This window comes from Gymnoscopelus microlampas (genome assembly GCF_963454915.1).
Source record: "Gymnoscopelus microlampas genome assembly, chromosome: 4".
NCBI classification, from domain to species: Eukaryota; Metazoa; Chordata; class Actinopteri; order Myctophiformes; family Myctophidae; genus Gymnoscopelus; species Gymnoscopelus microlampas.
This window is the reverse complement of record NC_139941.1, coordinates 60,454,015-60,479,516: the sequence shown is the minus strand read 5'-3', so window position 1 is coordinate 60,479,516 and position 25,502 is coordinate 60,454,015. Positions and strand designations below refer to the sequence as shown.

Below are 25,502 nucleotides of genomic sequence, written 5' to 3'. Positions count from 1 at the left end.
ATAATGGGAACTTGGGGAGATATGTTGTTGACCGCTTCCTGTCAGAAGCGGTCAGTGAGGAAAGTGTGTTTTCGTAGAAACCACTCCCTGGTGAAGCAATAAGGACAGCTGACGTATTAAACATACAGTGATATAAGACAGCAAGTGAGTGGATCCCAGCATCATTATCCACTCAACAGTCCTGACATCTAGACATCGATCTTAATAATGATGCTGTTCACCTTGCTCTGGATCTCAGGTATGACTATTAATATTTTTAATAATGATAATGACACTGAGACGTGTGTGTGTGTGTGTGTGTGTGTGTGTGTGTGTGTGTGTGTGTGTGTGTGTGTGTGTGTGTGTGTGTGTGTGTGTGTGTGTGTGTGTGTGTGTGTGTGTGTGTGCGCCATTTTGTTTTTGTATGACAAAGTAAAGTCATTGCACCTCATACATAATCGATCAGTGGTGAAACAATGAAAACTTTTATTTTATTTTTCATGCTTAACCCTAACCCTTTTTTTTCACTGTGCAAAATGATAGATGATGGATATACTTTAACATTCTCATATGTTGCATTTCAGGAATACTACTGCCACCTGTAACAATGCAGAGTAAGTACATATTTTATGTCCTTTACAACTGCATGCCATCAGGTTCTTCTGAAACTAACGCTAGAACAATTACCTCTACAAAAGCCACTCAACAGAGAGTAGAAATAGACCTGTGCTTATGGCTGTTCATAGATTTGATGTAGTTTAGTTTCTGAAATAGTAGCTCAACAGTAGGTCAGCAAACATGACTCAAGCCCTGTTCTGTGAGTACAAACCAGACAATATATTTATTTTAACTGTAGGAAGCAGGCATTTCTGCAATTGCGCCTAGTTTAGGGACAACAAGACCAAATAATCTTTGAACAGACTGCATATGACATCAAGTCTACTGAGAGAGCAAAGTTTTTATAATAACATTGGAAATCCATTATTTTCCACTTCTTATTTGGAAAATAACTTATTTCTTTTGTATACTGAATTTTGGACCTGCATATTTGCATATTTTTGTATGCCAAAGAAAAGTCATCATAATCCTATACTTAAACTTAATTTTGATTCGTTTTCAATAATCCATTGTATCTTGGGTATCTCCATTCTTTGTTTGCAGACAACGACTACTGCCCGTGTCTCTGCTCACAGTTACCACACGTGGAATTAACTGAACGTCCAGAAGCAGTGAATTGTTGTCGAAGTGACGCCAACTACCTGTACAGGTGTATTGATGGTTACTTTAGGCAGGCAGGCACCTCCTACCTCATCAAGTGCCAAAATAGACAGTGGTCAAAGCCCAATCTCATTTGTAGACGTAAGACTCAATATCTGTGTGTGGTTGAACTTAAATGTTTTTGGTATTGGGGTGATACATTAATGACCTTTGAACCCCTGAATGAGGGATGTGACATACCGTACATGGATGTTTGGTGATTTACTTGAGTAAAAGTACAAAAGTATTGGTATCAAAATGTACTTAAAGTACTGAAAGTGAAAGTACTAAAATGTTTGAAAATAGCAGATCTACAAGCTCACAACACGTCGCAGCTTTTAGATCGGCTATTTTCAAATAGCTTAGGTATAAAATAGGTCTAAAGTGGTTAATGTATGTTTTATAATGTAATAATGTATATCTGCAAAGTAAATAGTAACTAAAGTTTTCAAATAATTGTAGTGGAGTAAAAGTACAATATTTGCCTCTGAGATGTAGTGGAGTAGAAGTAAAAGTATAGACAATTGGAAATACTCCAGTACAGTAAAAGTACCTCAAAATTGCATTTAAGTACAGTACTTGAGTAAATGTACTTAGTTACTTTACACCACTGATATTATTGACCTAAACACCATTATTCCCTATTACCTCTATTTCATACATTATTGTATTCTTCATACATTCAGCTATGGAGACTGTGAAACCATTGAATATCATTACAGTCAATGTCCTGAAGTCATCTTTCTGTACTGTAGATATGTGTGAAGAAGAAAGAACATATACTTATTCATTCAGGCAAACATTAGTTCCTGTTGTGTGCAAACAGGAAGGAACAGTGGTCTTTTAGGCGCATATTTAGTTCATACTGTAGCCAATTAGTCTTTAGTACCTGATTTCGACTTTAATATTCAGCCCCATTCATTTCATGTCCATGCAAAATTATAGATGACAAATACACTTTAATATTCTCATTTATTTAATTTCAGGTGATCCAAGGCTACCACCACCTGTAACAATGCAGAGTAAGTACATCTTTTATGTCCCTTTACTTCTGTCATCATAATATACTTTGTGTTGTTTTTTTTATTTGAGCTAAAAAGCATTATTTTACACTTTGGCTATTCAAAAATAGCAGATATACAAGGTCATAGCACAGAGTGCCGCGCCGCGCTACAAGCTTGTAGATCTGCTATTTTTGAAAAATTGTGAAAATGTGTGCAAATCTTTGAATACAGTATATATTTTGAAGGGAACATTTTTAACTCAAATCTTTGCTTTTGGGGGTCCCTGGAACAACATGTTTTGAGATGGGGGTCCGTGGCCAAATATGTATTGCGATTTAGAAGACATTTCTAGAATCGGCTTCAGGTCTTAATGGGTTAACATTCTCATGTATTGCATTTCAGCAACACCACTGCCACCTGTAACGATGCAGAGTAAGTACATCTTTTATGGCCTCAACAGAGAGTAGAAATGGACCTGTGCTTATGGCTGTTTATAGATTTTGAAGTAGTTGCGTTTTTTTTAAATAGCAGTTCAACAGTAGTTCAGCAATGCATCCAGAAACAAACTTAAGCCCTCTTCTGAAGACTATCAGAATCAACTTTATTGTCACATCACAGGTTTACAGGTGTAAACAGTGGGTGAAATGTGTTGTGTGCAAGCTCATCTACAACCTCAATGTGTTCTGATGCGATGTGTTGTGAAATATGCAATTCTTTTGTCTAAGTATTTCACAATAACATAATAATATTGTCCTGAACAACAACATATTCTCTATTACATGAATTTCCTGCATTATTGTATCCACATTCAGCTATGGTGACTGAAAGCATTACAGTCAATGTCCTGAAGTCATCTGTCTGTAAATATGTGTGAAGGAGAAACTGCATCCTTATATTATTCATTCAGGAAAATATTAGTTCCTGTTGTGTAACAGGAAGGAACAGTATTCTTTAGTACATGTTAGACTTCAGTTATTGATTTCATCCTTAATATTCAGCCTCATTCATTTCGCATGGTTACCATGCAAAATGATAGATGATGGATATACTTTAACATTCTCATTTATTTCATTTCAGCAACACTACTGCCACCTACAACAACAATGCAGAGTGAGTACATCCTTTATGTCCTTTACAACTGCATGCCATCAGGTTCTTCTGAAACTAACTCTTAGAACAATTACCTACAAAAGCCACTAAACAGAGAGTAGAAATGGACCTGTGCTTATGGCTGTTCATAGATTTGATCCAGTTTTGTTTTTCTGAGGAGTAGTTCAACAGTAGGTCAGCAATTCATCCAGAGACAGACTAAAGGCCTGTTCTGTAGACAGAGAAGGTACAAACCAGACAACATGTTTATTTTAACTCTAGGAGGCAGGCATTTCTGCAATTCCTCTTTAGTTGAGGGACAACAAGACAAGATAATCTGTGAACAAACTGCATTTGACATCTTGGTCTACTGAGAGGATACCGGGAAAGCATTATCTTTGCAACAAAATTGGCAATTCATTATTTTGCCCTATTACTTTCATATACTTTGTATGGCAAAGAAAAGTCATCGTAATCTTATACTTAAATATTTCATTCTCATTCGCGGTGACGTAAATTGTGCTTAATTTACATTTTCATGAAAATAAGACATGCTTTTATTTGACTCGACGACCACTCGTTTCAATAACGCATTGTATCTTGGGTATCTCCATTCTTTGTTTGCAGACATCAACAACTGCCCCTGTCTCTGCTCACAGTTACCACACGTGGCATTCACTGAACCTCCAGAAGCAGTGAATTGTTGTCAACGTGACGGCAACTACAAGTACAAGTGTATTGATGGTTACGTGAGGAGGGCAGGCACCTCCACCATCGTCAAGTGCCAAAATAGACAGTGGTCAAAGCCCAATCTCATTTGTAAACGTAAGACTCAATATCTGTGTGTGGTTGAACTTAAATGTTTTTCGGTATTGAGGTGATACATTAATGACCTTTGAACCCCTGAATGAGGGATGTGACATACATGGATGTTTGGTGATTTTTACATCTCTCATAATGCCTTGCAATTCTCCATTACGATGATTGTCATGAATACTGTCCATTGCTGAATCAGGTTTTAAGCCTGGTTTATACATCATTGTACATCCAGTGTCATGTCACCCACCACAAATAGCAGATCTACAACCCCAATGCGCTGTGGTGCGATGTGTTGTGAAATCTGCAATTATTTTGTCTAGTTATTTCACAAGAACATGATATTATTGACATAAACACCATTATTCCCTATTACCTCTATTATTGTATTCTTCATACATTCAGCTATGGAGACTGTGAAACCATTGAATATCATTAGTCAATTTCCTGAAGTCATCTTTCTGTAGATATGTGTGAAGAACATACTTATTCATTCAGGCAAATATTATTTCCTGTTGTGTTCAAACATGAAGGAGCCGTGGTCTTTTAGGCACATATTTAGAGCTTGATTTCCTCTTTAATATTCATCCCCATTATTTTCCCATGAGTAGCATGCAAAATGATAGATGACGAATAAACTAACATTTTCATTCATTGCATTTCAGCTATCCTAATAACAACACCACCTGTAACAATGCAGAGTAAGTGCATTCTTTATGTCCTTATAAACCCGTGCTGCTACTATAAAGTTGTGGACATGACAGATTTACCCTACTGTACATCACTCCCCTTCTGACCTTGCCATATATTAAAGACAATACCATGCCATTGAATTCTCTCTCTCTCTCTCTCTCTCTCTCTCTCTCTCTCTCTCTCTCTCTCTCTCTCTCTCTCTCTCTCTCTCTCTCTCTCTCTCTCTCTCTCTCTCTCTCTCTCTCTCTCTCTCTCTCTCTCTCTCTCATCAATATGTTTGCTCTCTCTAACATTGTGTACAATGTTTACATATCTGCTGTCGCAGCCAATCACCTCTGTCTTTCTTTTTACAGATCTGTTTAAGCCACACATCACTTTGTCCCCCTCCATAAATGGGGTTTCTGAGGACCAGCAGCAGGTGTTTGAGGGTTCCAACTTCATCATCAGCTGCACCATTCAGCCACAATACCCAGGAGGCTCCTTCCACCTCACCTTCACTGGATCCCACACAACACACTACTGGGCCCAGCCAGCTGTCAATCACTCTGCCAACTTCCTGTTTCCTGCAGCAGACCACACCCACCAAGGGAATTACAGCTGTGTTTATCACATTTCTGTTTGTTCTCACAACTCTTCCTCTGAGAGCGTGCTCCTCTCTCTCACTGTCACAGGTAATGTGAATGAAAATGACATTTTTTCGAGTCTGAAACTCAATCAAACAGACAAATTCAAATACAGCTTTTTCTATGGAGAGCTGTTCCTTGCATGATGTTTTTAAGTGTTCTTATACGAACATATTTCTCTCACAGCTTCTCACCTGACATCTATCAGAGTTACAGTCACAGTGGTGGTAGTGGTGTTGCTCCTGCTGTTCATTGGTGGCTTCTATTGTTTCTGGAAGGTAATGTAGGCTATATACATCTTTATTTAATGCTGGAATGTAAATGCATTTTTACGTCAGAGAGACAGATTCAACATTAAAGATGTGTATGTGTTACATTATCATATGAGTAGGCCTACCCAAAAGTAAAATTATTTGGTTTTGGTTCCTCAACATCATAGCAGCAATAACAATAACACAATATATAATTAAGAATAACAACAACAAGGTAATACATCTGGTCCAGTAAGTTAAAGTTGGTTTCCAATTGTGTTTCTCCAGCTGGCCACCAGAGGGCAGAGTGCAGGAGTGAAGACCATGCATTATAACGTTCTTGGTTCCAGTGCTGAAGCCAGGCACAGTGAAGAGGCAAGAGTCCAGTAAACAGAGTTTCAACTGCAGGGAGCTCATATCACATCCATCACATTAACAGTAGCCTACACAGTGGTGGAAAAAGTACTAAAATGTTTTTACTTCAGTAAAAGTATCAATAGGCCACTGCAATGTAGAAATACTGCTCCGGAATTAAAAATTTACTTGAGTATAAGTACATAAGTATTGGCATCAAAATGTACTTAAAGTGCCAAAAGTAAAAGTACTCAGTCATTTTGCAGAGTGTCCCATTTTTCAAATAAATCTTTTGGAAATAGCAGATCTACAAGCTCACAATGCGTCGCATCAAAATTACCGAAAACAAATACCTCAAAATGTATTCAAAAATACCTCAAATTTTATTTTTGAAACGCCTCATAATAATAAGGCATTGTAATTTTTCTGTAAATTACTATATTCTTCCTGTGTCTTTGATGTTATTTTTCCCATTGAAAAAAGAAAAAAAAACATTTGTTATGATCAGTGCACGGAAGGTTTTAATTTATTTAGATGATTAATGAGGTCCTAGTAGTGATCAAGCAGCTCTAGTTTGTATATTATGTTCTATCTATCTTGTTACTTATCTCTGTTGTTAGATGAACACCATCTATTTTCTCGTTTAGTTTTTTGATCATTGTCCGTTTTAAAGCACTCAGACCTGAATGCACCTTTATTCTTGCCAGGTCACTGTTTGGACATACTAATTCTTCATATAACAGCAGTGTTGTTACACCTCTGAATGCAATACTGAAAGACTGAGAACTGAGAAATAAAACTTTTCATATTTAAAAAAAGATTTCCGGGCATATTAACGGCATCATTACCCTTAGCTTACTGCTCACTGTTTATGCTGAACATGCTGTTCCTTGAGATGGCTGTAGGTGGGGCTGTGGGCGTGGCAGAGAGGTCTGATGTCACATGCACACAATTAAGTAGTTTTTCTGTTAATAATTTCATGTTTTTCAAAAACATTTAAAGTGTGTTGATTATAATTGACATAATCTCGCTAAATAACAATTAAATAATAACACGTCAAAAATAGTTCAACCTCCTCGAGTCTTATCTCTGAGCACAGGGATAACTATCCCTACTGCATATGTTTGGGGGGGGGGGTAGTTAAAGTTACAGGAGTTATTACTGTAGGCCTAAGCCTTACAGTGTGTGTGTGATATGAAATGTGAGCTTACCATAATCACAGTAATCCTTAATCATATTCCATCATATTCAAGGGCTTTTGGAGAGAAATGAGACAGACTCCTGTGTGTGTGTGTGTGTGTGTGTGTGTGTGTGTGTGTGTGTGTGTGTGTGTGTGTGTGTGTGTGTGTGTGTGTGTGTGTGTGTGTGTGTGTGTGTGTGTGTGTGTGTGTGTGTGTGTGTGTGTGTGTGTGTGCGCGCGTGCGCGTGCGTGCGTGTGTGTGTCCTGCTGACGCTCGTTGACGCTCGTCAATGTTACATGCATCGAGGCAATTATGTTTCTGTACTGTCAAATAGGCCTACATCAAAGCCATAGATTATTTTGTACAAGCGACCCTCTCAGGGCTGGCTTTATATTTTGTTCAAGCTGTTGTTATTAACTAGGCTACACTTGGTTGGTGAAGTCCAGGTAGATGGGGGGGGGGGGGGATCGGCCTTTGCCTAGTGCCCTTTCTGACATTAACACGACCCTTCCTGCGGTAGCAAACCGGTGCCATCCAACTTGCAAATGTTATAAACCTAGTCAACTCCTCTTTTCCATCCACAATCTGCAACATTCTCTGTCAGCGACCGGCCCGAAATGATTGATGGACTGAACAAATGAAAACTTCCTTTGGGAAGCACAAATGTATGGGGCACACAATTGACAGGTGTGATTAATTACCCCACACCAATCGCAACACACCTGTCAATCGTGTGCCCCATACCTTTGTGCTTCCCAAACAGAGTGTTCCCAAAGGAAGTTTTCATTATGTTCAGTCCAACAGTCGTTTGGGGAGAATAGGGACTTTAAGCTTTCTGTTTTTCAGTACGGCGACGCCAGGCGGAGTGCGGCTGCTATGACGCAATCGCCGTAGCAGTCAAAATCGTTAAGCAAGCAGCCGTCGGCGACGGGTTCCCACCCCTTTTTGGTTTCCATGGTGACGCGTCTATGCAGCACGTGTCAAACATAAACACAGACATAAACAAAGACAACACCCGTCGCGGCAGCTTCACTTGCCAATAACTTGCTTTTGAACATTTTGGTAACTGTTCCGTGAATTCGTTTAGACTAGAGTATAATTAGCCATGCTCATACCTACAAACAACGCGTCAAAAGCACTAAAATCACTCACCTATTTTTGACGTTGTAGACACTACGTGGAACGGTAGCTTCTGGCGTAGTAAAATAGGCTGCGGCGACGGCAGGTTTATCTATCGAGCGCTGATCATTTCCAGTACCGTAGTCCTCTGCCGTAGCAGTCCATTGCTTAAACTCCGTAATGTTGTCCGAGTGCAACTCGTGGAAAAGTGGAGATATTTTACCAAACACACGTTTTCTGCCAGAACTTTCAAATGGATATGAAACCAGAGGACAATATCTGACTCCAAGTTGCAGGAATTAATTATTGGGTGAGTGCACACGTAGTACTGAGAAGTTTAATGCCGCGAAGATCAGGCTGCTACCCCGGCAGGCATGGGAGCGATCTATGCCTGTGTATTTTGAATACTTGAAATGTATGTAATATCACAGCTGTTTTAGGGCTAGTGAGACACCAGCCTGTCTCACACACAGCCATGCATGTTAAAACAACAGTTACATATTGCAATCACAGTGCAATTGTTGCAAGCAGCTTTTTCTTCAGAAAAGGCACCCCTCCCCTCTGTGTCACGGTCCGTGTCTTGTTCTGTATTCCTGTTGTGTTAATTTCTTGTGTTCTTTGTTTCTTAGTTATAGTTAGTTTTACTTTACAGTTGTGTTCCTTTAATTTTGAAGTAATGTTTCCTTCGTTTCTTAGTTTTATTTGGGTTTTGATTTTACGCTTCTGTACCCTTATTTTGTAGTAATGTATAGTGTCTCCTGGTTTCCTCTGTTGCTGCTAACCTTGATCGTGTCACCAGAGACCAGACTTTCCACCTTGGAGGAAAGCCTGGTATTCATTCTAAAACTAGCCGTGTGATCCGGTTTAGAAAAAATGAAAAATATTATCATGGTTCCGGTGGTTGGTTCCGGTTGGCGTCGCATTGTTTTTGTATAATACGAATAATCCGAATCAATAGTTTCACTAGTCACGCCACAAGTTAGAATAGAAAATGGACATACCAAACGATTATTATACCAAAAGAAACGAAACGATTATACCAAACTAAACAAGTTTTAAACTAGCGGAATAATTTTGGGGATGCACGGCGCCGGTAGTCTGGGAGGGTTAGCGTCGGAGCTTGGACAGCAGGGGCGCGGCCACTGCGTTGTGATTCAAATCAACAGCCAATGAAGAAAAGGGGGCGGGATCCACATGCAGTGGGTGTTGCATCTAAATAGGATCGACGGGAAGCAATTTCCCCTTGAGAAATTTCGGCCGCCATTGTTGTGTACTGCTGTTTGCCTCTCGTCGGACTTTTTAGACGAGTTGCACAGCTCTCAGACCGGTAAGAGGCGTGTCCGCTCAGATTCAGAGCGTAAGGTACATCCCGCCCACAAATACCAGGGCTCTGGCCCAGAAGTTCCTCGCCAGAGCTGGCGAAAACTTCTGGGAACTCAGATTACGGCGCCGGTGGTTCCAATGAAACGTATTTTACAGGATGTGTTTCCATACGCTACGGCTTGTGAAGTTCTCAGAACCTATTTTGGGCCCTGCTCACCTATTTTGGGCCCTGCACACACACACACACACACACACACACACACACACACACACACACACACACACACACACACACACACACACACACACACACACACACACATGCAACCATAGTAACAACACCTCCTCTCTGTGGTGTATCAACACCTTGTCGTATTCCGTGACGTTCTTGTAGTTTCTCAGAAATATCAACCACAGAGCCTACGTGTTGCACTGACTGGAGTGAGACGTGACCACCATGTTCCTGCAGCTCCATGTTCTCTGTAATTGTACACAGCGCACAAAATGTGTGTCTGCACGGGTCCAAAAGTGACTCGAAATGTGAACCGTTCCGTGCAATGAAACATATTTCACAGGATGTGTTTCCATACGCTATGGCAGGGGTCTTCAATGTTCAGGCCAAGGACCCCCTTGCTGAGAGAGAGATGAAGCAGGGACCCCCTCTATAATTGTATCAAATTGTGTTTAAGATTAAACTTTGTTTTTTTTACTTGGATTGCTCTTGTTTCCCTCTATATACCTATACCTCTTTGCCAAAAATATCTACAAGCTCACAACGCTTCGCGCTGCGAGGCGTTGTGAGCTTGTAGATCTGCTATTTTCAGAAAAGGGATGCTTTAGGGTTCAAGTGGTTAATGTAAAACAAAAAAATCATATCGCACAAAGATTTGGCGGCCTTGTTTTTTAGTTTTATTTGGGTTTTGATTTTACGCTTGTGTACGCTTTTATTTTTTGTATTAATGTTCTATAGTGTCTCCTGGTTTTCTCTATTGTTGTTGCTGCTGCCGCCTGTCTTGTTTCACCCAGACCCATAGAGAGAGAGAGTTATGACACGCTTTGATTTCACCGCAAAGCGGGCCGCTATGGGCTATAGTTCCAGACATTGGAACTATCTCATTGAGAACGAGCATTTCCGCATTCCATTCTTACAATGGGAGTCAACGCCAGTGTCGTCACTCTCATATTAGATCACACTGGTTTGACCAGTCCTGTAATTAGCCAATGTGTTGCACATGTGTCCTTGAGTCCCTGTGTTGATTATCAGTTAGTTCTCCTGTGTCTTGTTAGTCCGGAATTAGTTGTTTTATCCTGATTGTTAGTCAGGGTGTTCAGTATTGCTCGCGTGAACTTTTGCTGAATGTATTCCTTGTGGTATTGTCCTAGTGTTCTAAGTGCTTTCCTTGTTCCTTGTGTTTGGTTATATCATCGTGTTCCCTGTTTTGGTGTCAATTAACACTTCTGAACCTGCTCTTGACTTTCCCCCTGCATTTGGGTCCTACCCACTCAGTGTAGGACAGTATGTGATTCATTTAGTCACCTTCGGTTTGGGTAATCTATCAAATGGCAGCACCATGCATGTCAGAATAGAACCCATTGAACTGAATTTAAAGATGGAGACATCTTTACTGCCCTGATATTACACCACAGCACTTTTAGATTTACATAAGATATGGTATAAGGTCACATTCTGGGCAGCAGTAAAAACAAACAACCTCAAACACACACACACACACACACACACACACACACACACACACACACACACACACACACACACACACACACACACACACACACACACACACACGCAACCATAGTAACAACACCTCTCCTCTCTGTGGTGTATCTCCACCTCGTCGTATTCCCTGATGTTCTTGTAGTTTCTCAGAAATATCAACCACAGTGCCTACGTTGTGCTGACTGGAGTGAGAAGTGACCACAGTCTTCCTGCAGCTCCATGTTCTCTGTAATTGTACACAACGCACAGAATGTGTATTATAGGTCTGCATGGGTCCAAAAGTGACTTGAAATGAGAACCGTTCTGTGCAATGAAACGTATTTTACAGGATGTGTTTCCATACACTACGGCTTGTAAGGTTCTCAGAACCTATTTTGGGCCCTGCTCAGGATCTGGTCTAATGGAAACGTAAACAAAACGTACCAGTACAGTGTAGTAAAGTGCATATCAAAAGGGCATTTACATCATGTCCAGCGTTACAAAACGGACACGAGGATAATCAAACCGGGTCCAAAACGGACCCGAGAATAACCAGACCCGATCATACTGGACCCGATGCACAGGCTATCTTATATAGACTACTGTAACAGGCTATCTTATATAGACTAATTAAAACAATGCTCATTTCACCATTGAGACGTGCCTGTCCTGTCCTGGCTGCATCAAGTCTGAGGAGTGCGTTGCAGAGTACATCAATAACCACAGAAATGCCTCACACAGTGAAGACTAACTGTCAATGCCAGAGGTTCCTTCATTTTATAATAGGATAGTGAACCAAATCTTTCAGATTTATTAGGCAGTCCGGTGCAGACCGCGTGTGCGCATGTGTGTGTGTTTGTAACCTATATAATTTCCATCATAGAAAATGTTGATGACAGCTTCCTGTCAGAATGTCAGTTAGGAAAGCAGAAACCACTCCCTGATGAAGCGATAAGGCGCACACCAGCACACACATACACACGCACACACACGCACGCACGCACGCGCGCGCGCACACACACAAGGTCTGCACCGGACTGCCTAATAAATCTGAAAGATTTGGTTCACCTCTGGCATTGACAATTAGCATATGAAGACAGTGACGCAGCCCGTTTTTCCCTTTCCCCAAATTCAAGCTGTTTATTAGCGTTTTGTCCAGACCCATAAAGAGAGAGAGTTCTGACACTCGCGTTCACTTCTTCGGGCCAGGTCTTCTACATAGCCGTCTATTGGCGAATAGTGACAAAGCCCTAAACCGGAAGTTCATGGAATGCATTGAAGTCTACAGCTCCTTGTAACTATTTCCAGCTTACATGAACCACGTGACCGCCGCTGTTTCTGCCCCCTCATTGGTGCAAAACTCTAACACAAGGCTCTGGTTTTGTCTAAAGCCACGGCCTATGGTCTCTGTCGTCACGTTACGGTTCCCGCAGGCTATAGGATATGTAGTCGCTGCGCTGGGTGGACCTACCTTTGGGGCTGCGGTATACACACACGTCACACACACCACGCCACACACAGAACGGCAGGACAGATCAGTGTTACACAGTTATAAAGGAGTTCGATTTAGGGGCCGTGTCCATGTTTTATGAGCGTGGGGGTGAGCGAGCGTGTTTTTTTGTGGTTATGATTCGATGCCAGGTCCTAAATGACCGGGTTGTCACACACGCCACACCACAAGCCATGAGGATGTAATGAGCAGCGCTCCTCTCCAAAAGTTAAACTCCATAGGCTACTGATCACATAACCCAAAAGCATATGTAGTAGTTTGGATGCGCACTTCCCCGGGTATGGACTAGTTATTATAATTATTATTGAAGTTTTTTTGTTTTATTTGACGTAGGAGTGCTAATGAGATTCTGTAGGCTATATTTTCTCCAAGCTATATTTAAACATACAGACTAGTATTGTTTCTAACTGCTCAATAGCTCATGATACTTTGTTTCTACAGTCCACAGCCATAATCCATGGAAATAGTCGATCCACAGGGGTGGAGCGGGGTCCAACCTAAAAGCTGGCTCCCCCACCTCTGATCAAAGTTAGGCACCTATGAGATATGGATGGATGGATGGATGGATAATTTTAATGATATATATAAATAGAAGTAGGTTTCACTTTTTTTGGTCATATTTTCCATCTTAGATACTCAGGGAGATATGTTGATGACAGCTTCCTGTCAGAATGTCAGTGAAGTGTGGTTACACACAAACCACTACCTGATGAAGCAAGAAGGACAGTTGACGTATTAAACAAAGTGATATAAGACAGCAAGTGACTGGATCCCAGCATCATAATCCACTTAACAGTCCTGACATCTACAGACATTTAAATCGAATAATGATGCTGTTCACCTTGCTCTGGATGATGATCTCAGGTATGATTCAGTTTTAATGATGCTTGCTGGCTGATGCTTGCTGGCTGATGTCAATGTGAATGTGTGTGTGTGTGTGTGTGTGTGTGTGTGTGTGTGTGTGTGTGTGTGTGTGTGTGTGTGTGTGTGTGTGTGTGTGTGTGTGTGTGTGTGTGTGTGTGTGTGTGTGTGTGTGTGTGTGTGTGTGTGTGTGTGTGTGTGTGTGTGTGTGTGTGTGTGTGTGTGTGTGTGTGTGTGTGTGTATTTTTGGCAGTTATCATACAATATAATTGATTTTGCTGCTCTTTTTTCGGTGTTATGTTAAGCTGGTGGAGCAATTTAAACAGTTAAACCTAGCTAATTACCAGCGTCTCTCTCAACTCCCAAAGCCACATCATGGTATTATGAATTAATCAATAATGCTTCAATGTTGCATCACCTGCATGTTTTACCAGAGCTTGATCTTTTCTAGGTGATGTTAGATAAGACTTATTTGCATGCTTAACCTATGCTTAAGCACAGTCTTCCTTAAAGTACTATGAATGACTATAATGAAGACTATAATCAAACAGGGTTAAAAGAACACAATTAACTCATTTAAGTAAATGAGTGTCTCACATAAGTGTATAATATGTCAATCCTAAACCAAATATCTTACATTGCAATGAGGCATCATATGGAAGCGAATAGATGCGGTAATTCAAATTTGAAAATGCAATTGCACACACAGACATGCTTTTTAATCTTCTGGATGTCAAGGGATTTTTGTGATGCTATTTAAATGAAAATACAATAGAATTTTTAATTAATCTCCCAAGTATGCTCATTCTATGACAGATTTCAATTGATGAATAAAATATAATTTTATTTTTAATGTTAAAAAAATGCCCAGCTAAATAGTGGACAATATTAAAATCAAAATGCTATTTAAAAAATTAAAATGAAATAAGATAAATGATTTTTAATCTTCACATAATGAACGCATTGTTTGAGACAAAAATTAATATATAATGCAATAGCATTTACATTAAATCTTCAGGTGTGCTCATTCTATGACTGAATTTAAATTATACATAAAAAGTCATTAGATTTAACATTTAAAAAGAATGCCCTGCTAAATAATGGACAATTCTCAAATGAAAAGGATATTTTGAAAATGTAAATTAACTCATTCACTGCCAGAATTATTTCTGGCCTGTTTGAACACCGCCAAGATTTTTCATTGAAAAAAAAAAGTACTCAGGAGCCGAGATACAGAATTTTTAAGTTTTAAGTTAACAAGGAAGTGGATGGGAGTCTATATCTTCGAAAAATCATATCTCCTTGGTCTTTGGGTCAAAAAATAAATAAAAAATCTAAAAAAAAAAAAAAAAAAAAAAAAAATATTTTTAATCTTTTAATTTTTTTTAAAAAGTCGTTTTAGTCGTTCTTGGCAGGCATGGCTTATGGACAGAAGTCGTTTTAGTCGTTCTAGGCAGTATATGAGTTAAATAAGGCAAATGCTTTTTAATCTTCAGCTAATAAATGCATTTTTTTGAGACAAAAATGAATGTATGTATGCTTTATCTTTTTCAAATCCTACCCTGCGCAATAATAGTAGGATTCGAAAACGATAAAGCAATGTCATTTTCTTTAGCTTTTTCATTCTGGCAAAGAATGAAAACACCTGGAGATGAAATGCTATTGAATTATACGTTAATTTGTGTCTCAAAAAATGCATTTATTAGCTTAAGATTGAAAAGTATTAGCCTTATTTAATTTACATTTTCAAAATAACCTTTTCATTTTAATATTGTCCATTATTTAGCGGGCATTTTTTTTAAATGTTAAATCAAATGACCTTCTTTGTATTCATTTAATTTTGTCATAGAATGAGCACACCTGAAGATTAAATGTAAATGCTGTTCATCATATATTATTTTTTGTCTCAAAATATGCGTTCATTATCGGAAGATTAAAAAGCATTTCAATTATTTCATTAAAATGTTCTGAATTGCATTTTCATTTTAATATTGTCCTTTGTCCATTTAGCGGGGCATTTTTTGAAAATTGAAAATAATACATTCCGGTCATAGAATGAGTACACCTGTAGATTAAACAAAGATTAAAAAGGCATAAGATTAAAAAGATTAAAAAGCATTTTTCTTATTTCATTAAAATTTTCAAAATTGTATTTTCATTTTGATGTTGTCCAATATTGTCCAAATTGAAAATAAAATGATATTTTATTTATCGTTTTAATTCCATCATAGAATGAGCACACCTGTAGATTAAACACTATTGCATTTTACATTGCATGTGTTAATTTCCTGAAGATTAAAAAGCATTTCTCTTACTTGAATGGAATTTTCAAATTGGCCATTTCATTTCAATTATGGCATTTATTCGCTTCCATAGTATCTATTCGCTGCCATAGCATCAGGTACCTGACTTTTTATTTTATTATAACGCGTTTCAGCCATTAGCCTTCCTCAGAGCAAATAAGTGAGGAAGGCTAATGGCCGAAACGCATTAGCCAGAATAAAAAGACTGTGTGCTGCTGTTTTCCACTCTCGGGTGTTTAGTTCGTTTTTAATTAGTTGTTTCTGCAGCCGAGCTCCCACCGCTCAAAAAGCTTTCAGAGGACGTGCACCTGTTCTATATCAAGATTTATTCATTTATTTGTTATTCATTAATTACATTTTTAATAACCGATATAGACCTGTAGTAACCAATATATTGTTATACCTCTCATGTCGAGAACACGTCTATATTATATATATATATATATATATATATATTCAACAAAGAAAATAAAAACTAATCAATATAAATTACGCAAATCTCTCTGTCTTTCCTTTTTTATTGATTTATTTTTTCAATGAACCTTAGGGCAAATGAAAGTCATTGTCAGTAAAAAGCCAAAGGTCTAATATCTAAAATGTATTTTTTTCTCTTCATGTTTCCATCCTATGGACAATTTGATAACCTGCCCTTAAATCTCCATATACTGTACCTCACTTTGTAATTGCTTTTAACCTACTCGTTTTCTGTTATGGTTTTATTTTGTTGTTTCTGTGTTTTATATCTGTATGTCTTAATGGTTGTGTCTAATCTTGACAGCATTGCAAATGAGGGTAAACCTCAATGCTCTTTTTGAGAATAAATAAAGGTTTCAATCAATCTGCTACTGAGATTGAGAAATATATATGTTTAGTGAACGTTGTCAATACTGTTTTAGAAGGCATTTTAGAATCAGCCTCAGGTCTATACAAGCAGTCAGCATACTAACTTTCCAGGAACAGAAAGGCAGTAGTTTCTATTAGCTTGGAATCCCCATCTCGATGCCATTGGTACAGATAGGTTTCGGAACTGTCCATAGCACAAAGAGACACAGAGTGAGATGGACATTTTATGAGCATTAGTGAGGAGTCTTATTATGAAGATAAGGATGAAAGTACAACGTATTTTTTGAGCGTCTTTCGCTCGTTGTTGTTGAGTAATATTTGACCAGGATCATTTTGACTCAAGTATTGTGGTTGAGTATTTTGTTCACCACTGCAGCACTGCTGCTAACGATGTGTTTCAATGGCACCTTTTCTGTGCTTTAGGTCCCTACAGTCCTGGAAGTCCCTACGGTGCTGGAGGGACCTACGGTGCTGCCACAGGTCTTAGAGCTGGAAGTGTACATGCAAGCCTACCTGCAGCTGAGACTTTGAAGCCCCCAGGTGTGTGTGTGTGTGTGTGTGTGTGTGTGTGTGTGTGTGTGTGTGTGTGTGTGTGTGTGTGTGTGTGTGTGTGTGTGTGTGTGTGTGTGTGTGTGTGTGTGTGTGTGTGTGTGTGTGTGTGTGTGTGTGTGTGTGTGTGTGCACGCATGTGCGTCCATGCATAGATTCTTGTATGCAGTCCATCCATACAACTAGCACGATCAACAACATATTCTTATCATATTCTTGCAGTGGTGGAAGGAGTACTCAGATATTTTACTTAAGTAAAAGTAGCAACACCACAATATGAAAATACTTTGTTACAAGTATAAGGCCTATGTTCAAAATGTTACTTGAATAAAAGTACAAAAGTATTGGCATCAAAATATACTTAAAGTACCAAAAGTAAAAGTACTAAAATGTTTGAAAATAGCAGATCTACAAGCTCACAACGCGTCGCATCGCAACCCGTTTTGAGCTTGTAGATCTGCTATTTTCAAATAGCCTATGTATAAAATAGGGCTAAAGTGTTAATGTATGTTTTATAATGTAGTCATTTATATCTGCAAAGTAACTAGTAACTAAAGTTTTCAAATAATTGTAGTGGAGTAAAAGTAAAAGATATTTGTCTCTGAGATGTAGTGGAGTAGAAGTAAAAGTTTTGAAAATTGGAAATACTCCAATAAAGTAAAAATACCTCAAAATTGTACTTAAGTATACAGTACTTGAGTAAATGTACTTAGTTACTTTACACCACTGCATTCTTGTGCATGCTGCCCAGGCAAAGGATCTCAATTCATTTTCAAATCGGTCAACGACAACTATGTCATTTATGTGAATGAATAGTTGCAGAGCAATGAATGGTATGATGACAGTGATGTGGTGGCTAATCAGTCCATTGGTTATACTTTGCACAATACACATTGATTGGCTCAACAAACATGGATGATTAGATGTATATAACGTTTCTATCAACGGAATTGTTGTAAATGTGTTAACTAATGATTGGGTGATATTTAACATGTCATGGATAATCATGCTTTTCTAACTTTCATGTTTTGTCTAGAGTGTCCAAGGAACCTTGTTTTTTTATTTGATGGATCAAGAAGCATGTCAGACAGTGACTTTGACAAAACCAAGGATTTTATACTGGACATTATGGAACGCTTGAACGATTCATCTATCAAGGTTGTTATTATTCTATTGTAACATTCATTCATGAAAGTTTTGCAGATGCTGAACATACCATACATTTTTTTATCCAATCAAGTTTGCATCATTTCCGTTTCCTTTCTCTTCTTAGTTTGCTGCAGTTCAGTTCTCCTCCAGATCCCGAACAGTTTTTGACTTCAATGACTACCAGATGGGGAGAGCTCCTGAATATCTTCAGAGAGAAAAGCACATGAAATCACTCTCCAACACACACAACGCCTTAACATATGTGCTGTGAGTTAAGAAATACTGTTAAATATGTGTTTGTTCAAAACCTCCACCTATACTTTATCTCTGATCTGACAGATGGCAGGTGATCATCAGTCACTGCTTTGTTGGTTTGAGAGATGAATATGTCCTAGTTTTCATGTGATTTAAATCTAAACAGGTCTTCTTGTATATTTGTTTCAGAAAAAACATCTTTGAAAACCAAACTGCAGGTGCCTCCACTGATGCAGCTAAACTTCTGGTATTAATCACGGATGGAAATCCAACTGATAGAAACAAAGGACTCATTATCCAAAAGTATGATGAAAAAAACATAAGTCGATTGGTCATCGGGGTAAGTTGGTTGGTTGGTTGGTTGGTTGGTTGGTGGATGGATGGTTAACACTAAAGTTTGGTTTTAAACATCATTTTGATTTTGTATTTACTTAAAATTTTTGACTGCAGGATAGTAAATACTCATTATAACTTGCAATCTATTTCTATCATAAACATAATTATCATTGTTATTGTTATTATTGTTATTATTATTATCAGCTGCAATGGGTTTAATTTCAATAGTGTTGTTCTATGGATGTTGTGACGATCATCAGACAGAAGATATTTCTTGATCCCCATGTTGCATTCTGTTGGCAGGTCAAAGATGTTGATGTGAATAAACTTCATGCCATCGCCTCAGAAACCAGAAAGAACAATACTTTTAAAATTGAGAACTACTACGATGGACTCACAGGAATACTGGAACCTGTACAAAAATGGATCATTAAGACTGAAGGTATAATTCTTAATTTTGTTTTTCCACCTCCTTGAACACAAAATGAGCCTGACTGTCTCGTTATTATTTTCCTGCAATGTTCCTTGAGTAATGACAAGTATGCTAACATACACGTAGCTGCAAAAGACAATTAGTGGGAATTTGGATGCTTGTTTCTTATTTAATTGACAAAAGTAAAACTTTTGTCTATATATATATATATATATATATATATATATATATATATATATATATATATATATATATATATATATATATATATAATATAGACGTGTTCTCGACATGAGAGGTATAACAATATATTGGTTACTACAGGTCTATATCGGTTATTAAAAATGTAATTAATGAATAACAAATAAATGAATAAATCTTGATATAGAACAGGTGCACGTCCTCTGAAGTAAAACTAAAAATATTTTACAAATAAATCAGTGTGGTCATCTACGCTGATGCTCTGTTGAGGTATAAATCTACTTTCAGAAACATTTGATGTAGCTGTGTTTCAAGTCAAGTGACAACGGTTGTTGCTATTTTGAAAAAGTTGATTGGCTTGTATAACAAATATGGATTGATGTATTTAAATGTCTTTAACAACTTAAAACAGCACTATGTAACTTGCCTCTTCTACCCTGGATTTAAACCCGGTTTCCTGCGCAAGTGCTGACATGTTTTACCATTGAGCTAATAGAGCCAGCCTGCTTGCTCAGGGGATACATTGAATCTTGACCATCAGGTCAAAATTCTGGTCAGATCCTCTGCCTAGGTGAGGCATGACCTGGCTTTGACACGATATAATGTCTCAATAGAAGAGCAAAGAGACAAAATACAACCACCCCAATCGTATGTTGTAATAACATACTCTACCATACAGATGGGACAAAATCACATTTTATTCATTAAATAAGTTAAACAGTGAGGCTTTAAGATCATTGAAGTCTGAACATTAAACACAAAAAAACGTGAACTTAAAACATTTACATAACATTTAAATTTGGACTTCAAGCTTTGGACCTGTAGGACATACATACCAAGTTTGAGGCCGTCAGACGGCACCCGAGGTATGCCCGGGACATACATACATACATACATACATACATACATACATACATACATACATACATACATACATACATACAAACATTAATGTAATATTAATAGATAGCTCAAAATTAAGGTTAAATATTTCAAAAAGGATAAAACCTGAAAGAAAATGAGAGGTGGTCTACTGACAGTATTCTCAAGATTTTTGACTGGTCCAGTGGTTTACGATAATATCACAGACAGATAGACAGACCAACAAACCTTAGACGGATAGACTCCTGCAGATCCCCACCATAAAAAAAACCTGAAACATTATAGATTGTAGCCCAAAATGTTTTCTAATTCTTATTCAAATGTCTCTGTACAGACCCTGGTGATGTCAGGATGGTGGGAGGAACCCGCAACTGTACTGGTGTACTGGAGATGAAACACCAGGAAGTGTGGACACCAGTGTGTGGTTGGAACTGGTACCAGAAGTCATCATCTGTAGTGTGTAGACAGCTAGACTGTGGTTCTGCTGTTTCAACAGAATGGAGTTCTGGTGCTCCATGTCAACCAGTATGGTCGACATCTTCCTGTGTTGGTTCGGAGTCTTCACTGAGGGAGTGTGGAACTATGAAGTCTGGTTTATCCTCCTCCAGACTGGCCGTAATCTGTTCAGGTAACAAACAATGACTTTAATAATGACAGTAATAATATGTAGTATTTTATTTTTTCTATCTATCTATCTATCTATCTATCTATCTATCTATCTATCTATCTATCTGGGTGTAAATATGATAAGGTGTTCTGTATGTTTTTTGAGTGATTTATTAGATTTTCAATTTGGTTAATTGCTTGGGGATAGAGTAAATATCTGTTAGTGTTTAGTCTCAAGGCAATTAATTGTTTGTCTGTTTAATGATTTCTGAGTGGACAAGCTTTTTAGTCACCAGAATCCGTGTGTACACGTTCATTATCCATCCGCCATCCAACCGCATTGATTATAATATCCTATTTATAGATCCGCAGCAACCGCACCGCAGGGCTGCACATATAGGATTCTATATGGATACGTACTTGTGTATTAACAATGACACTCACCACTGTCGCGATCACCTCTGTAATGACTGTCTGTATACATCCGTATCCATGGTAACAACAAGCCCACTTTCTCACATCGCAACTTTTCATAAGACATATCCAGCACTTGACTCGTCGTCGTCGGCAGGGTTAAGAACTTCACCAAATCACTCCCAAGCCAAACTTTTTTCCCTCCCTTCTTTTTGTTTATTTTTTATTAAATCCTCAGTTAAGTTTCTCTCACTTTAGCTGCCTTTAGTCCACTGTGTTGTTGTTTTGAAGTGAAGGACCCCTTACTGTTTAGTAGTCGGCTAATTTGTGCCTGATGGAAAATGACGTAATATCAAAATACTGCAAACGCACACCGAGATGTTTTGTTTTTTAAAAGCTATAATAGGCCTATAGATAGATATCATTCATTTCATTCCCGCATTTTCCTATATATATATATATATATATATTAATAATTATTTGTCTGTCTCCCTCTCTTTTTCTCCTCTGTCTGTGTGTGTGTCTCTCTCTCTCTCTCTCTCTCTCTCTCTCTCTCTCTCTCTCTCTCTCTCTCTCTCTCTCTCTCTCTCTCTCTCTCTCTCTCTCTCTCTCTCTCTCTCTCTGCAGAGTCTGTGAGGTTGGTGAATGGCAATGGTTCATGTTCAGGCAGAGTGGAGGTGAAGTCTAAAATAGGTCCTGGCTCTCAGTGTGTGAAGGTGACTTAGACCAGCAGGATGCAGAGGTGGTCTGTAGGGAGCTCGGCTGTGGGGCTCCTTTAATCTTCCAGGGGGCGCTATATGGAGAAGGAAAAGCTCCAATGTGGACCAATGAGTTCCAGTGTGAAGGTAACGAGGCTGTTCTCCTGGACTGTGGAACCTCAGTCTCAAACTCCTGCTCACCTAATAAGACTGTTGGACTCACCTGCTCAGGTAAAAGACAAACTATACTTACGTTTGGATTATTATTTTACAATCAAAGTAATATTACTTGTTTTTACTACTTCTATTGTCTCTGTGCAGATCCTCTTGATGTCAGATTGGTGGGAGGAACCAGTAACTGTACCGGTAGACTGGAGATGAAACACCAGGGAGAGTGGAGACCAGCGGATGATTGGAATGACTGGAACCTGGAGTCATCATCTGTAGTGTGTAGACAGCTGGGCTGTGGCTTTGCTGTTTCAACAGAAAGGGGTTCTTGTTCTACACATCAATATGTTTGGAGGATTAGATCGTCCTGTGTTGGGTCAGAGTCTTCACTGAGGGAGTGTGTATCAAAATGGTCTGATATGTCCTCCTTCAGACTGGTGGTGATTTGTTCAGGTAATAATGACTTCAACAATGACAATAATCTATACAGCCTCTTATTTCATCTATCTATCTATCTATCTATCTATCGACAAAATCTTCACCTGAACACTCTCTCTCTCTCTCTCTCTCTCTCTCTCTCTCTCTCTCTCTCTCTCTCTCTCTCTCTCTCTCTCTCTCTCTCTCTCTCTCTCTCTGTACAGAGTCTGATGAGTTCAGATTGGTGGGAGGAGCCAGTCACTGTGCTGGTAGACTGGATATGAAACACCAGGGACAGTGGAGACCAGCAGTTGCATGGAATTGGAGCCAGGAGTCATCAGCTGTAGTGTGTAGGCAGCTGGACTGTGGCTCTGCTGTTTCAACAGAAAGGCGTTCTGATTCTACATATCGTCATGTATGGAGGATGAGATCTTCCTGTTTTGGGTTTGAGTCTTCACTGAGGGAGTGTGGAACAAAGGAGTCCGATGTATCCTACTACAGACTGAACATAATCTGTGGTAACAATGACCATCTACATATCTATCTATCTATCTATCTATCTATCTATCTATCTATCTATCTATCTACTGTATCTATTGCGACCAATCGTCTTGCAAAATTCTAGATGGAACTGATCTGTGGTGATTTGAAGTACTGTCATTGCTGAATCAGGCAATTCTTTTGTCTTATTATTTCACAAGTAGGCTACATAATATTCTTGTCCTAAACACCAATATTCCCTATTACCTACATTATTGTATTCTTAATATAAGGCTTAACCACATTCAGCCATGGTGACTATTGGTGAATATTAGTTCCAGTTGTGTTCAAACAGGAAGGAGCAGCCCCATTAATTTCCTATAGAATAGCCCCACTTCTTGGGGTGTTTTTTGTCACTGTATGTATATATGTACACACGAATTTCACATAATATGAAATTCATCTTCTGCTTTTTACCCATCTTATAACAACTAGAAGCAGTGAGTAGCCACTTGCTCAGAGAGCCCTCGCCCGCGGAGCAATTAGGGATTACGAGTCTGTCTGTCTGTCTGTCTGTCTTGGAACTGATCTGTGGTGATTTGATCCAAGGTTATCGAGTTTTTACTCATTATTGGTTGTATGGGAGAGACAAATATTTGCTTGCAGATTGATTTTGTTGGATTCGATTAGTCGATGTTTTTACTAAAAGGCCTGTCGTACTTTATCTGTCATCTATGCATTTGTCATGTTCAACTTCCCAGATTACTTTAAATAATTCTAAATATGTGTAGTTTGTGGTGTGTGATACTATGTTTCCTCCAAGTGTAAATTGGTGCTTATAACCTTATAATAATGCCTTTCTTTTGAAAAATCTTATTTATTTTAAGTGCCATATTTTATCTGCAGAATGGTAGCACTGACAGGCATTGCTGTAATTCTTTGCTTGAACATCAGTCAGTCAAAGAGATATATCTCGTGTCCAGATGATACATTTCAACTTATAACGTTGTATGCAAGACAGATTTAACCTTTGGACCTGCTGTAAAATAAAACCTGTACTGCATTAATAGACCTAGCCTAATTCAATTTGTATCTCCATCAACACAAGAGAAGTGCCAACTCACCTTTTAAAGAGAAATTTTAATTTGGTGAGATTTCTGGGTTACAGCCAGGGGTGCAATGCTCACTGGACGGCCTTGCACGCCGTGCAGGAACACGGATAGATTTAAAACGACTTTAAATTCACACCTCAACAAAGTTTACAAAGGCTCCCGACTCACACCAGGGAATCAACATAGGATTGAGCCTACAGTAGATGCATAACAATTGTCCATTGTGTGACCTGTAGTGTAGGTGTTAAGCGACGTGCGCGTCACGTCTTTAAAATAGAGTGCAACCACCTTCCAATTCAGCATTGCAACACTGGTTACAGCATGCTGGCCTGTTGCTGCCCATGTTGCTGAACCATTCACCAAGCGCACAGAGTGCACGGATATGTGCATGGTCTTTTGAGCACATATTTGGTACATGTCAGTCTTCAGTAGTGATTTAATCTTTTATCTTCATCCCTATTCATTTCCCATGACTACTATGCAAAATGATAGATGATGAATTAACTTTAACATTCTCATTTATTGCATTTCAGCAACACTACTGCCACCTGTAACAACGGAGAGTGGTAAGTACATCCTTTACCCCAGTGTGCCATACAACCAGGAGAGAGTACCAATTGTGTCTGTTTCTTTGTGTTATCATTTCCAATTTCACATGTTTACCAAAGAACAACTGAAAATGTATATTCTGTTTATTAAAGAGCTGGGGAGACCCCTGTTACTGAATAAACACTCTATAGCAATGATTACTATCAGAATATAGAGCTTTAACTTTTTAACAAAAACCTTTCCTTTCCCCCCCAAAAAGAATATCACTTACACTACCTGTAATGTAGCATGCCAAGAGAAGGGGGGGGGCCTTGGGATTGGATATGCTGC

General features: G+C 38.7%; 2 protein-coding genes across 2 annotated transcripts; both read left to right on the top strand.

Moving 5' to 3' along the window:
* Positions 1-185: 185 nt before the first annotated feature.
* On the top strand, positions 186-17,454 carry LOC311044184 (uncharacterized protein; the record flags this gene model as incomplete). Its single annotated transcript, XM_084055603.1, has 7 exons — positions 186-238; positions 564-593; positions 4,811-4,846; positions 5,192-5,509; positions 5,648-5,739; positions 6,001-6,087; positions 17,347-17,454. The coding sequence occupies exons 1-7, from the start codon at positions 208-210 to the stop codon at positions 17,452-17,454; spliced, it is 702 nt and encodes a 233-aa protein (XP_083911729.1). The 5' UTR covers positions 186-207.
* LOC311044342 (integrin alpha-L-like) lies at positions 17,372-23,538 on the top strand. Its single transcript, XM_084055841.1, has 9 exons — positions 17,372-17,463; positions 18,509-18,630; positions 18,746-18,888; positions 19,066-19,216; positions 19,516-19,654; positions 21,063-21,356; positions 22,376-22,677; positions 22,768-23,067; positions 23,256-23,538. Exons 2-7 carry the CDS (start codon positions 18,553-18,555, stop codon positions 22,471-22,473), a joined length of 903 nt encoding a protein of 300 aa, XP_083911967.1. The 5' UTR covers positions 17,372-17,463; positions 18,509-18,552; the 3' UTR covers positions 22,474-22,677; positions 22,768-23,067; positions 23,256-23,538.
* Positions 23,539-25,502: the final 1,964 nt, after the last annotated feature.